Genomic DNA, 19124 nt, shown 5'->3' with positions numbered 1-19124 from the left:
AGCCCTTCTCAGTGTGAAATATGCCCTTGGAAAAGTCATGGCGGGAGGCTTCGTAGCGCTTCATGACTGCTGCACTCAGCCAAAGTAGATTGCTGTCGTGGAAATTTAGGCCCAGAGACATAGGGTGACCTACTCAGGACCACACAGCTAGCAAGTAGCACAGCCAGGGCTAGAACACAGTCTGTCAGTTCCTAGTGGGTGCAACTCTTCCCTGCCCAACCAGACCTGTGCCCCTGGCCTGGAACTGCAGGAAAACACTGCTGACCCCAGAACACAGCTCTGTACATACAGCCCGCAGGAGCCTTAGGTTCACCCCAGGCTGAAGGGGGTCACTCCAGGTCAACTCCTCCCACCCTACACTCTTGGAAACAACATGGGGCTGGCTTAGGGGCTTAGCGTGGGGCCAGCAGAAAAGAGGCACTTTTGTTCTCATGAAAGTCTTTGGCCGGGCGCGGTGGTTCACAGCTGTAATCCCAGCACTTTGGGAGACCGAGGCAGGTGGATCATGAGATCAAGAGATCGAGACCATCCTGACCAACATGGTGAAACCCCATCTCTACTAAAAATATAAAAATTAGCTGGGGGTGGTGGTGCATGCCTCTAGTCCCAGCTACTTGGGAGGCTGAGGCAGCAGAATCGCTTGAACCTGGGAGGTGGAGGTTGCAGTGAGCCGAGCCGAGATGATGCCACTGTACTCCAGCCTGGCGACAGAGCAAGACTGTCTCAGGAAAAAAAAAAAAAAAAAAAAAAAAAAGGTCTTTCTCACCTGCTTGCTGTCCCTAAAACTTTCTTCAAAGCAGAGACAATTAGAAGTTGAAGGCTTGAAATGAAACCAAAATGGACAGTGGTAATGGCTGCGCATTGTCAATGTACTTAATGCCACTGAATTGTACACACAAAAATAGTTGAAGTGGTTTTAAAAAAGAAACAGGCTGGGTGCAGTGGCTCATGCCTGTAATCTCAGCACTTTGGGAGGCTGAGGTGGGCGGATCACTTGAGCCCACGAGTTTGAGACCAGCCTAGGCAGCATGGCAAAACCCCATCTCTACAAAAGAAAAAAACAAAATTAACCAGGTACAGTGGCACATGCCTGTAGTCCCATCTACTCAGGAGGCTGAGGTGGGAGGATTGATTAAGCTCAGGAGGTTGAGGCTGTAGTGAGCCATGATTGCACCACTGCATTCCAGCCTGGGCAACAGAGCAAGACCCTGTCTCAAAGAAAAACAAAACAAAACAAAACAAAAAACAAAACAAAACAAAAAACTAGGGAGGGAATGAGTGTGTTTTTCTGGACCTCTTTGTGCTGCTGTGATCTCTTCCTGTACTTATAATCAGCATGATCACTCCAAGCATGAATTTTCTTTTTCTTCCAGGCCGGGCCATCTCCTTTGTGACCAAGAACTTCTTTTCCAAAGCCAATGGAAACAGAAGCAGCGCTCCCAACGTGGTGGTGGTGATGGTGGATGGCTGGCCCACGGACAAAGTGGAGGAGGCTTCGAGACTTGCGAGAGAGTCAGGAATCAACATTTTCTTCATCACCATTGAAGGTGCTGCTGAAAATGAGAAGCAGTATGTGGTGGAGCCCAACTTTGCAAACAAGGTAGACGACTGCCCAGAGACCTACCCAATGTCAGGATTTTCCACACTCTGAAAAGTTGTAACGCCATTGCACTGGCTTTCCCATGCCTTTAAATGTGCATGAAGCTCATTTCTAGGCAGTAAGGCCTCCAGGGAGGGACTGGTCAATCCGCAACCTGCAATTACCCTCTCAAAGCAAAACCCCACACTCACCAGCAGCTGTGGAGGAGCAGTGTCCTCAAATTCTCAACTAGGTTCTCCCATGCTCCTCCCACAGCCATAGGGGGGTCTCACCCCGGCAGCCGAGGGAGCCTTCACACACACATGCAAGCAAACATGCATTCTTTCTCTCTCTCTCTCACACACACACACACACACGCTTTCTCCAGTATACACACATTGCCGATTCATCAACCTGATAAACCGGAGAAAGGAGGCACTGACCCACAGCAGTGAGATCGCGTTTTCAGATGCTCCTCCTGGGTTCTGTGGAGACGCCCAGCAGGAGATGTGGAGCAAGGCCTCCCTCACTCACGCCACCAAAGCTGCTCAGCTGTTGTGTGTTTTGTACCATAGAACACCACATAAACCTTCCCCCAAAGAAAAAGCTCCAGCTTTAAAATAGAAAGCAAGCCTTGGACAGGTTTTTCTTTAAGGCCCTTCCGGCTTTAATATTCCACGTGTCCAGAGCCAGCAGGGCTCAACCTCCTGCACCACCTCAAACTGATGGCCACTTTCTGCTCCTTGAAATGCCCTTCTCCCTGGACTTCCAGGATGCTCTGTGATTCTTATTTCATTGCTTCTTGCCTTTTTTCTACCCTCAACGTTGACCTCCCCAGGTCTACACCGTCCTCTTTAAGAGGCCCTCTCCCTGCAGGATCCCTCCCAGGGTCACAGCTCCCACCTTCATCTCTTTTTTTCTTTTCTCAGACGGAGTCTCACTCTATTGCCCAAGCTGGAGTGCAGTGGTGCGATCTCAGCTCACTGCAACCTCCACCTCCCAGGTTCAAGCAATTCTCCTGCCTCAGCCTCCCAAGTAGCTTGGACTACAGGTGCCCACCACCATGCCCAACTAATTTTTTTTTTTTTTTTGTATTTTTAGTAGAGACGGGGTTTCACCGTATTAGCCAGGATGGTCTCTATCTCCTGACCTCTTGATCCTCCCACCTCGGCCTCCCAAAGTGCTAGGATTACAGGTGTGGGCCGCTGCGCCCAGCCCTACCTTCATCTCTTGAGCTCTGTAGCCATCCGTTTCCAGCTGACTGACTTTTCTCCACCTGATGTCCTATCAGAACCTTAAATCCCACCTGTAACAAGCCGAGTTCGTCATCCTTCCCACCAAACTGTTTCCTCCTCTGGACTTCACATGAATGACCACACACCCATCCCAGAGGACAGTGTCGCCCCAGAGCTCCTCATCAACTCCCATATCACAGATCTCTCTCCCTCCTCTTTCCCTCGCCCAACGCCCCCTCCCCAGTTCAAGCTGGTGCCCTGCACCTGGTTCTTCTCCCTCCTGGTGCTCCCTAGGTTAGTTTAGATTTCACAATGAAACTCAACTCACATTTCTGATGGGTTCCTCCAGTCCTGTGGGGTCCTTGCTCCAAATCCTTCATTGCCACCCATTGCTCTCAAGGCCTTCTGGGGTGCAGTCCCAACCCACTCTCCTGGCCCATCTGTTATGACCACAGCCCTGTGTTCCGGTCAGCTGGTCTCCCAGCACCGCCGCTGTCTCCTGCTGTGACTTCACTGCCTGGTGGAAATCCCTCCGTCCATCTGTTGGCCAGAATTCAGCTCAGGCTCAGCACTTACCTCACGTGTCATCGGCTCCATGGAAAGTTTTGTGAACCCCATTTAGGTTGTTACAAATCAATTTTTGAAAAATATTTTCCAGGAAAGTTTGAAGCAATCTCTTTTTCTAAAATAATCTTTTAATTATACAAGGCCATCAGTAGTCGTCTAGTCTGACTCTTTCTGTGACCCAGAGGCAGGGGTAAGGAAGAAACACCACGCCTTGGGAACACTATGCCAGCCACTTCCAGGAGCGCAACAACCAGTTTGCTCAGGGTGTATTTGCAGCTGCCTTATTTTTTTTCTGGAATGAGCTTAGGCACTGGTAAATAAATATTCATTTGCCTGGAGGCAGGACTGTCCGGTTCTGAAGGTGGATAGATTTGTGTTCCAATCTCAGGGACTCAGGGAAGTCCCCTCATAGCTTGGTTTGTTCCTTCGTGGCAGGGGGTTATGGTTCCACCTTGTAGGGTGAGGGTGGGGATTTAGTGAGAGAATCATTCCGAGAGCATCTGATGGGCCCCCTAAATGTGGTCATTCAGCAACTGTGGGATCCCTTCCCGCCTGGAACAGGGCTGCTCTGGAGACATTTCCATAGCGATTTCTTGCATATGTCATCTCTTTTCCCAATTGGAATAAAAGCTTTCTTTAGTCCTCTCATGCCGTGGTGCCCACCAATGCCAATATTATGGCTGCCAGTACAAAGGAGGAGCCTGGAGAAGCATAAATGTGAAACTGACACCAGAGATTTAATATCTCCCTATGAATTTGCTTAGCAGACAGTTTTCCACTAACGCAGACAGGGACCCAGCTGAGGAAGTCGGACTGAGCCCAGCGATAACCCGGGGGCTTCGCCTCAGTGAGTGGCCGCTGGGTGAACCCGAGGTGGAAAGACGCAGTAGGAGGGCTAGGGCAGAAAACAAGGGCCTGCTTGCTTCTTCCCCTGATGAGGATTTGAACCTGACCTGGTAGGGGTCCCTCCCCTCTGTCTTCCAGGCCGTGTGCAGAACAAACGGCTTCTACTCGTTTCACGTGCAGAGCTGGTTTGGCCTCCACAAGACCCTACAGCCTCTGGTGAAGCGGGTCTGCGACACCGACCGCCTGGCCTGCAGTAAGACCTGCTTGAACTCGGCCGACATTGGCTTCGTCATCGACGGCTCCAGCAGCGTGGGGACGGGCAACTTCCGCACTGTTCTCCAGTTTGTGACCAACCTCACCAAAGAGTTCGAGATTTCCGACACGGACACGCGCGTCGGGGCCGTGCAGTACACCTACGAACAGCGGCTGGAGTTTGGGTTCGACCAGTACAGCAGCAAGCCCGACATCCTCAACGCCATCAAGAGGGTGGGCTACTGGAGTGGTGGCACCAGCACGGGAGCTGCCATCAACTTCGCCCTGGAGCAGCTCTTCAAGAAGTCCAAGCCCAACAAGAGGAAGTTAATGATCCTCATCACTGACGGGAGGTCCTACGACGACGTCCGGATCCCAGCCATGGCTGCCCATCTGAAGGGTAAGCTGGGCTTGCCAAGCAGCCTGGTGCTGAGGCCGCTTTCTGGGGCTTGGTGGGCCAGTGGGACAAGGAAGGTATTGTCTTTTTATGCATTGGTTTTTTTCTACGACTTCATACAAATGCTCAAAGCTGCAGGGAGGGATTTAGGGGTAGAAAGCCCCTCTGAGTAGGGAGAAGGAACAAGGACGGGGCAGCAAGGTGGTCTCCTAAGTGTCGTTACAAACCCACGGCCTGTGGATAACTGGGCACATTAACCCTTTCCTTTATATCCCGCACCCTGAAGCATTTCCCACAAGAGTATGATACATTAAAAGGGAATTTGACTCATCCCTTTACCTCTATTAAAAACACCAAACCTCCATCTCTATTGAATATGTCAAATCGTTCTGGTACCTAGACCACCAAATTGTGTTTGTAACTTTTATTTATTTATTTATTTTGAGATAGAATCTCGCTCAGTTGTCCAGGCTGTAGTGCAATGGTGCCATCTCGGATCACTGCAACCTCTGCCTCCCGGGTTCAAGCGATTCTCCTGCCTCAGCCTCCCAAGTAGCTGGGATTACAGTTGTGTGCTACCACACCCAGCTAGTTTTTGTATTTTTAGTAGAGATGGGGTTTTGCCATGTTGGCCAGGCTATTCTTGAACTCCTGACAGGTGATCCTCCTGCCTTGGCCCCCCAAAGTGCCAAAATTACAGGTGTGAGTCACTGTGCCCAGCGACTCACCTTTTAATTCCTTAAAAGGTATTAGTACCTTTTAAGGAAAAATAATGTTTTTAAAGACAAGTACTATTTCCGTAAGCAACTGTTAACCAGATTCTGGGGGCTTCAGGGAAACCTGAAAGGAATTTCAATTCAAAATATTTAAAGAGACCAGGGGTGGTGGTTCACGCCTATTGTCCCAGCTACTCGGGAGACTGAGGTGAAAGGATTACTTGAGTCCTGGAGTTGGAGGCTGCAGTGATCTATGATTGCACCACCAGACTCCAGCCTGGGCAACAGAGCAAGATCCTGTCTCAAAAAAAAAAAAGGCCGGGCACAGTGGCTCACGCCTATAATCCTAGCACTTTGGGAGGCCGAGGCAGGTGGATCACCTGAGGTCGGGAGTCTGAGACCAGCCTGACCAACATGGAGAAACCCCATCTCTACTAAAAATACAAAATTAGCCAAGCAAGGAGGCACATGCCTGTAATCCCAGCTACTCGGGAGGCTGAGGCAGGAGAATTGCTTGAACCCGGGAGGCAGAGTTTGCTGGTGAGCCGAGATCGTGCCATTGCACTCCAGCCTGTGCAACAAGAGCAAAACTAAGTCTCAAAAAAAAAAAAAAAAAAAGTTCAAAGAGCTATGTCCAATTTCTAAGAGGGCAACAAAGTTTTAAAATATGAAAAATGAGCAAAATTTGTCTGTAAATGTTTAGAAAATCAGCCACATTTATGCCTTTATTGTAGAATTTATGTATAATCACTGTTCTGAAAAGTGTCATTAGCTATCAAGAATAAAAACAACCTGGAGAAAACCCCAAGTGATAATAATAATAGTAATAATAATAAAAGTAAACCAAGTAGTCAATGAACACCAATGCCCTGGAGATCAATATGAGCATACACAACTCACTCAGTGCTGTGGTTGTTGCTTCTTCTTCTGTGCCTACATTTTTTTTTTTTTTTTTTTGAGGCAGTGTCTCGCTCTGTCGCCCAGGCTGGAGTGCAGTAGCACGATCTCTGCTCACTGCAACTTCTGCCTCCCAGGTTCAAGTGATTCTCCCGCCTCAGCCTCCCGAGTAGCTGGGATTACAGGCAGGCACCACCACGTCCAGCTAAATTTTTGTATTTTCAGTAGACACAGGGTTTCGCCATGTTGGCTAGGCTTTTCTTGAACTCCTGACCTGTTGCCATCCGCCTACCTCAGCCTCCCAAAGTGCTGGGATCACAGGCATGAGCCACTGTGCCTGGCTTCTGTGCCTACATTTAACTTCGGTTATTTTGCAGGATTTTCTGAATGGTTGAAAGCTACTTTCATTTCTTCCTAAAACAAGCCTTAATGAATCAACAATGCTAGTTTCTAGAATCCAAAGTAACCAGATACCAAATTCAGGCAGAGTCTTCCCAGTGACTTACCCTTTATGGAGGCTGTAGGGCACCCTCATAATTGTGGGATGGCTGATGGCTTGCATGCCAAAAATCACAAGGTCCACCAGGCTCCTATCAGCAGAGTGAAGATGGATTAAGGCTCAGAAGCAACCGGCCCAAACTCCCAGATTGAATGGGCAGAGCCAGATGGCCCAGCTTTGACTACAAGCCCAAGGCTCTCCTGCTTTCTCCAAACATCTGTCCCCAGTTTGTGCTCAGCTACACCATCACTTATTTTTCTAGATGTACGTCTTTGGGGCCTCATCCAGAGGGTATCCTTGGCCTACTCATCAGGAAAAATGAAGACTGAGGGAAATGGCCGAGGTGCTCTCAGGGCAGCTTTAATTAACTAGGAACAAAAGATACAAATTACCTGGAGGCAGATTCTTACTCAGCCTAACACTGAGATTTGTCTGAAAATGTAATGAGCGTTGTGTTCCTGGGAGTATCCAAGTCAAGGCTGGGTGACCATCTGTTAGGATTGCCAGTAGGAGATTCTCTACAACAAGAGTGGACTTGGGATCTGGAAAGCTAAATTTCTTTTCTTTCTTTCTTTTTTTTTTTTTTTTTTTTTTTGAGACGGAGTTTCACTCTCGTTGCCCAGGCTGGAGTGCAATGGCACAATCTTGGCTCATTGCAACCTCCGCCTCCCAGGTTCAAGCAATTCTCCTGCCTCAGTCTCCTGAGTAGCTGGGATTACAAGCACCTGCCACCACACCCAGCTAATTTTTTTTGTATTTTTAGTGGAGACGGGGTTTCACCATGTTGGCTAGGCTGGTCTTGAACTCCTGACCTCAGGTGATCCACCTGCCTTAGCCTCCCAAAGTGCTGGGATTACAGGTGTGAGCCACCACGCCCAGCCTGGAGAGCTAAATTTCTAATACTGTTTGTGTAGTTTTTATTTAAGGGCAACTTCTCTATCTTTGAACAGGACGGAGGGCTTAGACTGTCTAAACCCAGCTCTGCAGCAAAGCTGCTCTTGACACCTGGCAGCACTTTAAAGCCCAAAGCTGGCTCCTTCTAATCTAGACAATATTCCGAGAAATTAAACTGGAGGGGTGAGAAAGGGGACTGGCAGCTTAAATGCAATTTAATGGACCACAATCAAAAAGCAGCTTAGGTCAGAGCCACGTGAGGTATGCATGACTCTCCCAGGCACCCAGAAGATGCTAGAGATAGTGACACCACTGTGGGGGACTTGGGGGGAGGTGCCAGGGCAGGAAGACCACATCCAGGCTCTGCCCTCTTGTTTCATGGCCATTTTGCTCACCCTACTCAGACCAGCCTGAAGGTAGTACGAGAATAGGCTATTGTAGAGTCAGGTCAAGCACCTGCTGACCAGCTGCCCACAACCCAAATCAAGACCCGTCACCCCAGGCAGTCTCCCAGTTTTCCCACTAAGAATGGATGCCTTGTCTCTGAGTCCCGTCCTCTCCTCCCTGGGTCATCTTCTCCACATTGCAATCCAACACCTTCAGTCTTATTATACTCCTCCCCATTTACACCTAGACGTGCTCACTTTCCTCCCTCCCTATAAATAAACATTCTCTGTGACTCCACGTTCTGCTCCAGTTACCACCTACCGACTCCCTTTTACAGCCAAACTTCAGGCAAGGAGCTGTGTGTGCTGACCCCACATGTTCACTTCTTTTCCACTCTCAGCTCACAGTAGTTCATTTGGTTTCTTTGGCATCTTCTCCCCTGAAACTGTTCCCACCAAACTACCAATGTCTTGGTTTTGTTTTTTCTTCTTTTTATTTGAGATGGAATCTCACTCTGTCACCCAGGCTAGAGTCCAGTGGTGCCATCTCGGCTCACTGCAACCTTCTGCCTCCAAGATTCAAGCGATTCTCCTGTCTCAGCCTCCTGAGTAGCTGGGACTACAGGCATGTGCCACTACACCTGACTAACTTTTTGTATTTTTACAAAAAAAAAAAAAAATTAGGGATTTTTTGCAAACAAAAAAAAAAAGGATTTTTTGTGACCTCGTGATCCATCCGCCTCGGCTTCCCAAAGTGCTGGGAATACAGGCGTGCACCACTGCACCCAGCCTGTTTTTGCTTTTTAAAAAATCCAATGAGGCCAGGCGCGGTGGCTCATGCATGTAATCCCAGCACTTTGGGAGGCCGAGGCAGGAGGATCACTTGAGGTCAGGAGTTCGAAACCAGCCTGGCCAACATGGTAAAACCCCGTCTCTACTAAAAATACAAAAATTAGCCGGGCGTAGTGGCACATGCCTGTAATCCCAGCTACTTGGGAGGCTGAGGCACAAGAATCTCTTGAACTCGGGAAGCGGAGGTTGCAGTGAGTGGAGATCTTACCATTGCACTCTAGTCTGAGTGACGGAGTGAGATTCTGTCTCAAACAGGCAAAAGCCATTGAGCACTTTTTCATGTTCATCTTACATGACTGCCCTGTAGCACCCAACAGTGTTGGGCACCCCCTTCTTTATCTTGGAAGCCTTTCTTCATCACAATGTTGGAACAGATGCTGGGGACCATCGCTCTGGCACCTTCGGCAAGGATTCCTGCACTGGAAATGAGGTTGGATTCAGTGATTTGTAAAGTCACCCTCGAGCCTAAAGTGATGCCATTCCACTGTTTTAGTTTAAAAGATCTTGAACCAGCTTTTGATGGCATTTAAGGCTCTCTGAGATTTTGCTCGGCTCTTCACGCTGGTAGAGCGGGCATGTGTCATGTGTTCTGACCTGCATGGCCCCAAAAGCTTCACTTGTCCCAAAATATCTTCCCCTCTTCTATTCCCGAACATGAAATTCTTACCATGTTATTTACTCCATTTTGTTCATTTTTTCCTAAAATACTATCAACTCCTGAGATAACAATTATATAAATGTTGTTACTGTTGGCATATAGTGTATGCTCAAAGGCATTTATTGAGTGAATGAATGAATGGCCATACTTAGTCTTAATTCTGGAAACCTAGAGGCTCGTAGGGTATTTTTGGTTTGGTTTTGTTTGGGCACGTTTCTGCTTTTGGATTTGGCTCTGCCGACAGGGCCACAGGAAGGGAGATTCTTCAGCAGCACCTGTACTTGGGGCCATTTGTTCATCTAACCTTTGTCCCCACAGGAGTGATCACCTATGCGATAGGCGTTGCCTGGGCTGCCCAGGAGGAGCTGGAAGTCATTGCCACTCACCCCGCCAGGGACCACTCCTTCTTTGTGGACGAGTTTGACAACCTCTACCAGTATGTCCCCAGGATCATCCAGAACATTTGCACAGAGTTCAACTCACAGCCTCGGAACTGAATCCAGAGCGGGCAGAGCACCAGCGAGTGCTGCTTTACCGACTGACGCTTTGGACAACCCCAGCGCTTGATGGGGCACGCACGGGGCATCAAGGCTTGGGCAGGGCGTGGGGAGACAGATGTCTCGTTGTTATTTTTTGCCATCGTGCTTTTTCATACTCCAAAACTTGGAGTTAGAAAGATGATCACAAATGTATAGAAAGAGCCAAAAGGCTACATCATGTTGAGGGGCCTGGAGATTTTACATTATGACAATTGTTTTCAAAATAAATGTTCAGAATACAGTGCAGCCCTTACCACAGACTTACATAGAGCTTTTGTGAGATTTTTAAGTTGCTTCTCATGAGGACTCTGTAACCCTCAGCAAGTTTCATTTTTCTTGTGACAATGTAGGAATTGCTTAATTAAATGTTTAGAAGGATTACATGCAATATTTCTGACTGTGTCATGTGTACACAGGGTTCGTGGCGGGGCCACCATTTGCTTTCCTCAGTTCCCAGAGCACCTTCTGTGGGCTCACACCTGGCCCAAGGTGATAACGCACCTGCAGAGGTGGAGAGACAATGTACAGTGACTTTGCTTCTCCTGATGTGCCTGTTGTCTGAGTCAATGGATACTTGCAACATGATGCTTTAGGAGCAGCTGAATCTGGAGCACCAAGCTGATCTTGCTTAAAAGTAGTGCAGTAGGCCAGGTGCGGGGGGCTCACGCCTGTAATCCCAGCATTTTGGGAGGCTGAGGTGGGTGGATCACCTGAGGTCAGGAGTTCAAGAACAGCCTCACCAACATAGTGAAACCCCATCTCTACTAAAAATACAAAAATGAGCCTGTAGTCCCAGTTACTCAGGAGGCTGAGACACAAGAATCGCTTGAACCTGGTATGTGAAGTTTGCAGTGAGCCAAGATTGTGCCACTGCACTCCAGCCTGGGTGGCAGAGTGACACTCTGTCTCCAAAAACAAAACTGGTGCAGTAGGCTGTGCATTAGAATCACTTAGGAGACTGCAGTGCTGGTTCCCAGGCTCCACCCCAGTACCAGTGAATTCTGAGTCGCTGGGATTGGAGCTTGAACATTGGCATGTTTTAAGAGCTCTCTGGTGATTCGTATCTGCTGCCATGATCTAGAAGCACCGAGCTACCCCGGAGGAACTAGTGTTACATTTCCTCAAAGAGGCCCCGTTTGTGCCTGCTGCCCTGGGTCCTCCCAGTTGAGCATTTCTCTTGGATTTTTCATTTGTTAACCAAACAGTATTGCTAGCTGCATTAAAATAAGCTGGGATGAGTTTGGTTGCACTTCACTTTTTACTTCCAGCTTCTCCAAAGACTCACCTATCCACGTGTGAAATACATGTGTAGTTGGGAAATGTTCAAAACAATCATAGAGATGACTTAGTTGATAAGTTATGTTTTATAAAAATATATTTTGACGAATGCTACTCTGAATGGGAGCAGAAACACAATAATTGTGTCGATACTTGGGACAAAATATTTACATAAAAAATTAGAATCAAGGATATCATTCAGTTAGCAGAATTTACACTGAGCTCACCAAATTTCTTAATAACTGAAGAGAGAGTATATTGTCAACTGAAAATATTGTGGTCTACAGAGAAGAATCAATTGAAGGTGTCAACAATTTCAGATTTATTTGCCATAAAATTTACTTTGAATGCAATTATAATTTTATCCAAAAACTTCAAAATATAAATCTGTTTTTTTTTTTAAGGAAATTTTTTGGAAAGATACTGGTGACACTCGATTCATGCCAGACTCAGCTAAGAAGCTAATTTAGGCCAGGCATGGTGGCTTATGCCTGTAATCCCAGCCCTTTGGGAGGCGAAGACGGGTGGATCACCTGAGTTCAGGAGTTCAAGACCATCCTGACCAACATGGTAAAACCTCGTCTCTACTCAAAATACAAAATTAGCCGGGCGTGGTGGTGCATGCCTGTAGTCCCAGCTGCTTGGGAGGCTGAGGCAGGAGAATTGCTTGAACCCGGGAGGTGGAGGTTGCATGAGCCGAGATGGTGCCTCTGTACTCCAGCCTGGGTGACAGAGTAAGTTTGAGACTCTGTCTCAAAAAAAAAAAAAAAAAAAAAAAAAGAAGCTAATTTAAAAAAAAAAAGGACTAGGAATGATTATTCCGCCTACGTTTTTGCATGTGAAGATGTGAAGATAAACCCCATAGAGGAGTTTTTCACCATTGCTTCCATGTACGCATACAAGTTATCTGGATTTTTTAAAGAAATATTTTATTTTGGAAAATGGTTTTTGAATCTAGTTATTTTATAGGGGCCTTAATATAAAAACCAATTTGTCATCAATAAGTAAATATTTCCAAAAGTAATATAATTTTAATTATTTTGGTGTCCTCTTTCACTCACAAACCTGTCCCAGTTTGGAAAATAAATGATATGGTCACCCTAGTTATAGGCATTATAAATTTGAGGATAACTGGCACCTCTTCCAATAAGTCCATTGTCTACGCATTGTCAACAAATATTGAGTGTATGCTGTTGGGGCGGGGAGGAAGGGATCATAGGGAGTGAGACACTCAAAGGCTATGGTGTCATCAGAATTGTCGGTATGGATGTTCAAGTCACCAAAGACAATGACAGGAGTCAGGATGGAGAGAATATAGCCAGGCTCTTCGCCAATGAGAGAAAGTGACTCAGAGATTGGTAGAAGGCAGCAGTGATGGGTTTGAGGGACTGAATACAATCTGAGGCAAGGCCTTCAAGGGAGCTGGGACTTTGAAGGAGGACTAGGAAGGGGACAGTGAGGAAGGGGCAGTGGAGCAGAGGGCAGACCTATGCCCCATTCCAGACCTGAAATACATGGGGTGAGAGAGAATAAACAGACTCCACTTGGGAGTCTGCAAGAGACAACCTGGTTTCAGATAAGCAGGCCAGGAAGGTGGAGGGGCTGAGGCTTCTGGGAGCTTGCTGACACCAGAGAGGAGTTCCCTGAGTCTCAGGGGGAAGGCTGGGTGGGGAGGGGGATGAGGTCGAATCAGAGTTTGCACAGAGCAGTTTGGGATAAAAGTTCTGGGGATGGATGGATGAGTGAGAGACTTGGATATGACTGTCACCTCCCACAACCTAAACTGTGCCGAATGTTGCTGAGGCACGGCTAAGATCTTAACACTAGAAACAGAGCCTTAGAGACAATCTATGTCAATCCCTCAAAGTGCAAAAGAGGAAACCCAGGCAACAAGAAGGTTGTGCAGATATGGAGGGACAGAACCAGAATTTGGATCTGTCTGCTGATCTATTGGCTCATGTGACCAACTTTTGTCGGGGTCAGAGACCCCCATGCCATCCCCATCCCCACCCAACTTGGCTCTGCACACTCCTGGGCTCTCGTCTGGCCTTTGCAAAGCTCTCTGGGTCCTGCAGACTCTGGAGCCAGTATCCTAAGGCAACTCCATTCTTCATTCCATGGTGTCAGTAGAAAAATCTCTTCCACGCCCTTTCCCCTCAAACTCAACCAACACAAGCACACAAGGGCCATCGGGCCAGCTTCTCTGTGCATATGACATCTAAACTTCATTTGACTTAATTTTCCCATTTCTCAGGAGTTAAGGCCCTTGGGCAGACTTTTCTGTGCTGAGGCTCAAAGCTTTGCAACAAGGCTCTGCTAAAAACTTTCTGGCCAAACTGACAGTGTTCAGAGGTTTCTGGTTTCTCTGGGCTCTTTAAACCTTTTGAACAGGACAAAACCTCCATAAAGCAAGCTTCCCAGCAGCATTCTCAAGGGACCTGCATGGGTTTATAGACAAGATAATGCTTCTGTGTCCAAGGATATTCCAGCTTAGAAAATGAATTTCCAAACAATAATGTTTTCCGATCAAAATCCTAAGAGAAGATCTTCCCTTAGATTACCAATGTAGTAAGTAGGAAATATGCTTAAAAGCATGAATTCGATTACCTTGAAAAGAGACGTTTATGCAAGTGATGCGTTTGAGGAATTCATAGTCCAGTGAGAAACCACACACAAATGAATAATTAAAATCATACAATTGCTATCATGGGATTATGCACAAAGTACATGACAGGCGATTGCAAACAATCTCGTAAGAAATGAAGTTGGGATAATGCCTGACAGTGTTTGTCATACGGTGGGCCCTGTTCTAAGGGCTTCATATGTATTAACTCACTTATCCCTGTGATTTGCTGAGAAAGATTGCCTTAGTCCATTTTATGCTGCTATAACAGAATACCTAAGACTAGGATGGTGAGAGAGAGCAGGAGAGAGAAAGGAGGCTGAATTCATCCTTTTATCAGGAATCTACTCCTGCCATAACAAACCCGCTCCCGTGATGTCATTAATCCATTCATGAGGGCAGTGCCCTCCTGATCAAATCACCTCTCAAAGATCCTACCTCTCAACACAGTTGTATTGGGAATTAAGTTTCCAACACATAAACTTTGGTGGATGCATTCAAACCATAGCAGAGATACTCTTCTTCTCACTGTACACATCCTGCAACTGAGGCATGGAGACATCAGTAACTTGCCCAAGGTCATATCACTGATATGAGGTGGATCCAAAAAGGAAGCTCAGGCAACCTGACTCTAGGCTCCATCTTCTCAGCAGCCACTTGGCTCCTTATAACAGTGGCCCAAAAAATAACCCAAGTGGCTGCATAGGGAGTTCTCTATTAAGTGTCTCAATTTAAAATATACATATAATTCCACAAAATGTACTCCCAAGGTCTATGAAATGTACAATGTGAACAGAGTCTGTTAAATATTCAATGCAAACTCCACTTTCTCCCATCACTATCCTGATTCTCTGGACAGCCATCCTGCCCTCATTTAACGTGCGTGATTTTCAGCTGAAGCCCACAGTCCTTGTAGATGGTTGAAGACTTTGGGCAACACTATTAGCTTGATAAACTCTGACTCATTCTTCAAGTCTCAGTCCAAATGCTACTTCCTTTCTGGGGCCTTCCCTGGCTCCAAATAGACTTAGGCTCTCTGGATACAGAATCCTGGCCCACCTATTCTCCAGAAACTTGGTCCCTTTGCAAGAGGAGACACAACCTACACACGTCATTAAGGACATGAGATCCAGAAAATGAAAACTTCGACCCTAAGTCACCTGATGGCACCAACCACAGATACATTGGTACTGGTAGAATATGAGGCAGACATTTCAGGAAGAGAGAAACAGAATGTTATGGCAAGAGAAAGAGAGGCTCTGATTCCATCCAGACTACACCACCCTTCCCAATGCCCTCCTACTTATTGTATGCTATAATCATGCTTTTTCTAGGACTAGAATCTTCTGTGGGTATCTACCCATGGGGTAACTCTGTTCCTCACCTTCTGTTCTCGTTTCTCCTGCAGAAATGCAAACTCTTTTTTTTCTTTTAATGCACACTTTCACTCTGTCACCCAGGCTAGAGTGCAATGGTGCCATCTCAGCTCACTGCAACCTCTGCCTCCTCGGTTCAAGTGATTCTCATGCCTCAGCCTCCCGAGTAGCTAGGGTTACAGGCATGCACTATCATACCTGGCTAATTTTGTTTTGTATTATTAGTAGAGATGGGGTTGGCCAGGCTAGTCTCCAACTCCTGACCTCAAGTGATCCACCCACCTCGGCCTCCCAAAGTGCTAGGATTATAGGCCACCGTGCCCAGCCAGAAATGCAAACCCTTTTTTTCTATTTATTTTTCTGAGTTTTATTCAAGAAACATGTTTTAGATGTCTATTATGTGCCAGGCATTGAGGTGGGCACTGAGATATGAAGAGGAATAAGACTTGCTCCTACCCGAAGAACCTGTAGGCTAGTATGAGAGAGACGCAAATAAACAGATAATGTGACTAGTGACAGGTGACTAGCGTGACAGGTGACAAGCAAGCTTGGGAAAGTTTCCTGGGCTGAGTTTTCAAGGAAGAGTCCATTTCCACCAGGCAAAGAAAAGTAGACAAGGTGGTCCAGCAGAGTCAATGATAGAAGCAAAGGCAACGAGGCATGAAACAGTGTCGGGCCCAGAGAGAATGACAGTGTGGAACTTAAGGCAAGGGGCCAGGAAATGAAGCTAGAGAGAGAGGCAGGAGCCAGGCCACCTAAGGCTGTGTTGGTTAAGGTTCTCTGGGTTGCAAGGAACAGAAACTCAATTTGTAGTAGCTCAGGCAAAAAGGCAATTGTTTGAAGATAACTGGAATAACTCATGAACTCCAGGATCAGGAAGACAGCAGAACCTCAGGAACTGGAGGAGGGACAGGAGTGGGACAGGAGTGGGACAGGAGAGCCGCTCACTGCACCCTCCTCCAGAATGGTTTTCATCTGGAAGTAGGCGAACAACTCTGGAGAGAAGGAATAGAGTGAGACTTCCCTCCCCTTAGGGGCTGAGCCCACGATGCAGGCCCTTCATCAGGGCCACCCAGCAATCCAAGCTGACGTGGCTGAAAGGAGGTGAGCACCCACGTTCTTCTATCTGATCGCCTACAACCTTTTGAAGTTCCTTGAAGCATCAAGTTGCTTTGAACACCAGTGAAAGCATGTCCTCAAGTTCCCGAGTCTGGAAGGCCAAATGCAGGCTGAGTGATGGTCTTCCAGGTCTATAGTCTTCCTTCGTTTTGCTTAGCTTTACCGTAGAAAGCCAATGACCGCCTCTCTAAGACTCCCTTTCACTTCTCTTGCATGCAATGACTACAAGATGTTACTTGTTATACACCATTAACTGCTGAAGAGCTATTCAGACTGTCAGGGCGGCAGATGTGATGCTTCTGGGAGTCACTTCTGTTTCTAGTATAAAGGCCTAACTGAGGAGAAACATCCTACATAAATAACCATCCACATGGAAAACCAATAAGGTTCAAAGACCACAGTTTCAAGGAAGTCTTTGCTTTTTGTTTAATGTCCTTTAATTGAAAAATACTGAGCTGAACTTTATCCCTGCCATCCCTCTTACACAAACAGGTCCTGCGGGCAGTAAGCTGCCCAAGTAAGCAAACACTCTATCCAGCTTGGCAGCTGAGATCCTGCTATAAAAAAAATACAATCCCCAGTGAATAGCCCCTTTCTGCGACAACTGCAGCCTCACACTTGGTTGAGGCGAGCAGGGTGTATTCAGGTTAATGGCAAACTGGGATCTGGGTTCTCAACAAAGAGCTCATACATGACTGTCCAGGGCACAGAAACTGGGAGGCTCCAGAGGCCATAGAAATGGTGCAAACGTCAAAACAAGACCCAAGGCCAATTGAACTGTTGTGGATCTGACATCCCCAAGGCATTCTTAAACCTGTACCCTGATACCATGATAACGATTGTTTTTAAATGACGTTAGTAACCCAACAAGTTCTCCTTGAAATCATAGTAGAAGGGAGTTTCTTTCCAACCTCAACAGGAGGGTTGTGCAATGTTTTAAAGCCAAAGAGGGAACAGGGACAAATCGAAAGGTTGCAAACCGCTGTGGTAATGACTGTCTTAAGATAGACACCAAGCAAAACAAATGAGCAGACGGGGCTCTCTAAAGGGCAGAGTGTCAGTGTAATTTGTTTTCTTCTAAGAAAATACCCTCATTGAACTGGGTGACAACTGCAGTGTGGAAACAGCAGGGGACCTTTCCAGCTCTGTGACCTAAATGCAAGGCCTGGAACAGCCACACGCCTGTTCTACCTTCAGACAGAGGGCGTTGTCCCAAGGTGGAAAATCAGCCTTTCATCCTGGAGACTTTCTAATCCTGGACAGTCAGCAAAGATCTCTAGAAGCAAAATACTAGTGGAGTTGTGCCAGCCTCAGCAGGGATTTGCCCACATGGACAGCAGGCAAGACTGTCCCAGAGGGGCCTGCGGGCTTGTTCACGAGCAGATTAGGGGGATCCCTCAGAGAACCCCCTAAATACTTGGTCCCGCAGTGTGCCAGTGAAGACAAGCCAACACCACTGAGTGGTTATTGTCCGTGTAACTTCATTTGCATGGACGGCCAGGCTGAAAGGTCTAGGGAAATTTTGGTGACAGTAGTAAAAGCAATCATTGATCTCGGTTATGAAGTCCCTACGCGCCATGAACTGAACTAGCAACTTTATAGGCTTTGTCGTTGAATACACACAAAATTCATGTTGTTGAATAAACACATATTTCAAAACCATGCTTCTTCCATGCTTCTTTTAGGAGAGATTGGTCTTGAAAGACAATCAGGCCGGGCGCGGTGGCTCAAGCCTGTAATCCCAGCACTTTGGGAGGCCGAGGCGGGTGGATCACGAGGTCAGGAGATCGAGACCATCCTGGCTGACACGGTGAAACCCCGTCTCTACTAAAAAATACAAAAAAACTAGCCGGGCGAGGTGGCGGGCGCCTGTAGTCCCAGCTACTCGGGAGGCTGAGGCAGGAGAATGGCGTGAACCCGGGAGGCGGAGCTTGCAGTGAGCCAAGATCACGCCACTGCACTCCAGCCTGGGCGGCAGAGCGAGACTCTGTCTCAAAAAAAAAAAAAAAAAAAAAAAAGAAAGACAATCAAACATAATGGAAAGTCAGCCATGTGCCAAACGTATTTTCATAATTCATTACAGCCTCAATTACTATTCGATTTTCCAATGAGAACAGTGAGACACAGAGATTAAGGAGTTGCCCGAGGTCACACAGCAGGTAGGACGAAGAGCTGGGTCATGAACCTGGGTCTCCTGACTCCAGATTCAGTGCTGTCTTCCGTACAGAATAGCCACCTTGCCCTGTCCGCTTTGTCCTCCCTGGTTTCATCAGCCGCTTTGCGCTCAGCCCTGTTTCCCTCTTCCCCTAGCTGCCATCTTTCCAGTCACATAATAGAGAACTATCTTTTCAGCTTCACACATTTTGTGCCTATATTTTCACTCTGTTTTTCACCCTACAACATGGAATCCC

General features: G+C 47.1%; 1 protein-coding gene across 6 annotated transcripts in view; it reads left to right on the top strand.

Annotated features, from left to right (window-relative positions):
- VIT (vitrin) overlaps positions 1-10705 on the top strand; it is a 128208-nt gene extending 117503 nt beyond the window's left edge. For all 6 annotated transcript variants that reach the window (XM_045369503.3, XM_005576140.5, XM_045369502.3 and 3 more), the window contains 3 exons: positions 1374-1600; positions 4366-4879; positions 10097-10705. In XM_045369503.3, the coding sequence (XP_045225438.2) occupies positions 1374-1600; positions 4366-4879; positions 10097-10275 (920 nt within the window). In that variant the 3' untranslated portion in view covers positions 10276-10705. The remainder of the gene's footprint in view (positions 1-1373; positions 1601-4365; positions 4880-10096) is intronic.
- Positions 10706-19124: the final 8419 nt, after the last annotated feature.

This window comes from Macaca fascicularis, chromosome 13, assembly GCF_037993035.2.
Source record: "Macaca fascicularis isolate 582-1 chromosome 13, T2T-MFA8v1.1".
Lineage (NCBI taxonomy): Eukaryota > Metazoa > Chordata > Mammalia > Primates > Cercopithecidae > Macaca > Macaca fascicularis.
The sequence above is the reverse complement of the archived record's forward strand: the minus strand, read 5'-3'. Positions and strand labels throughout refer to the sequence as shown.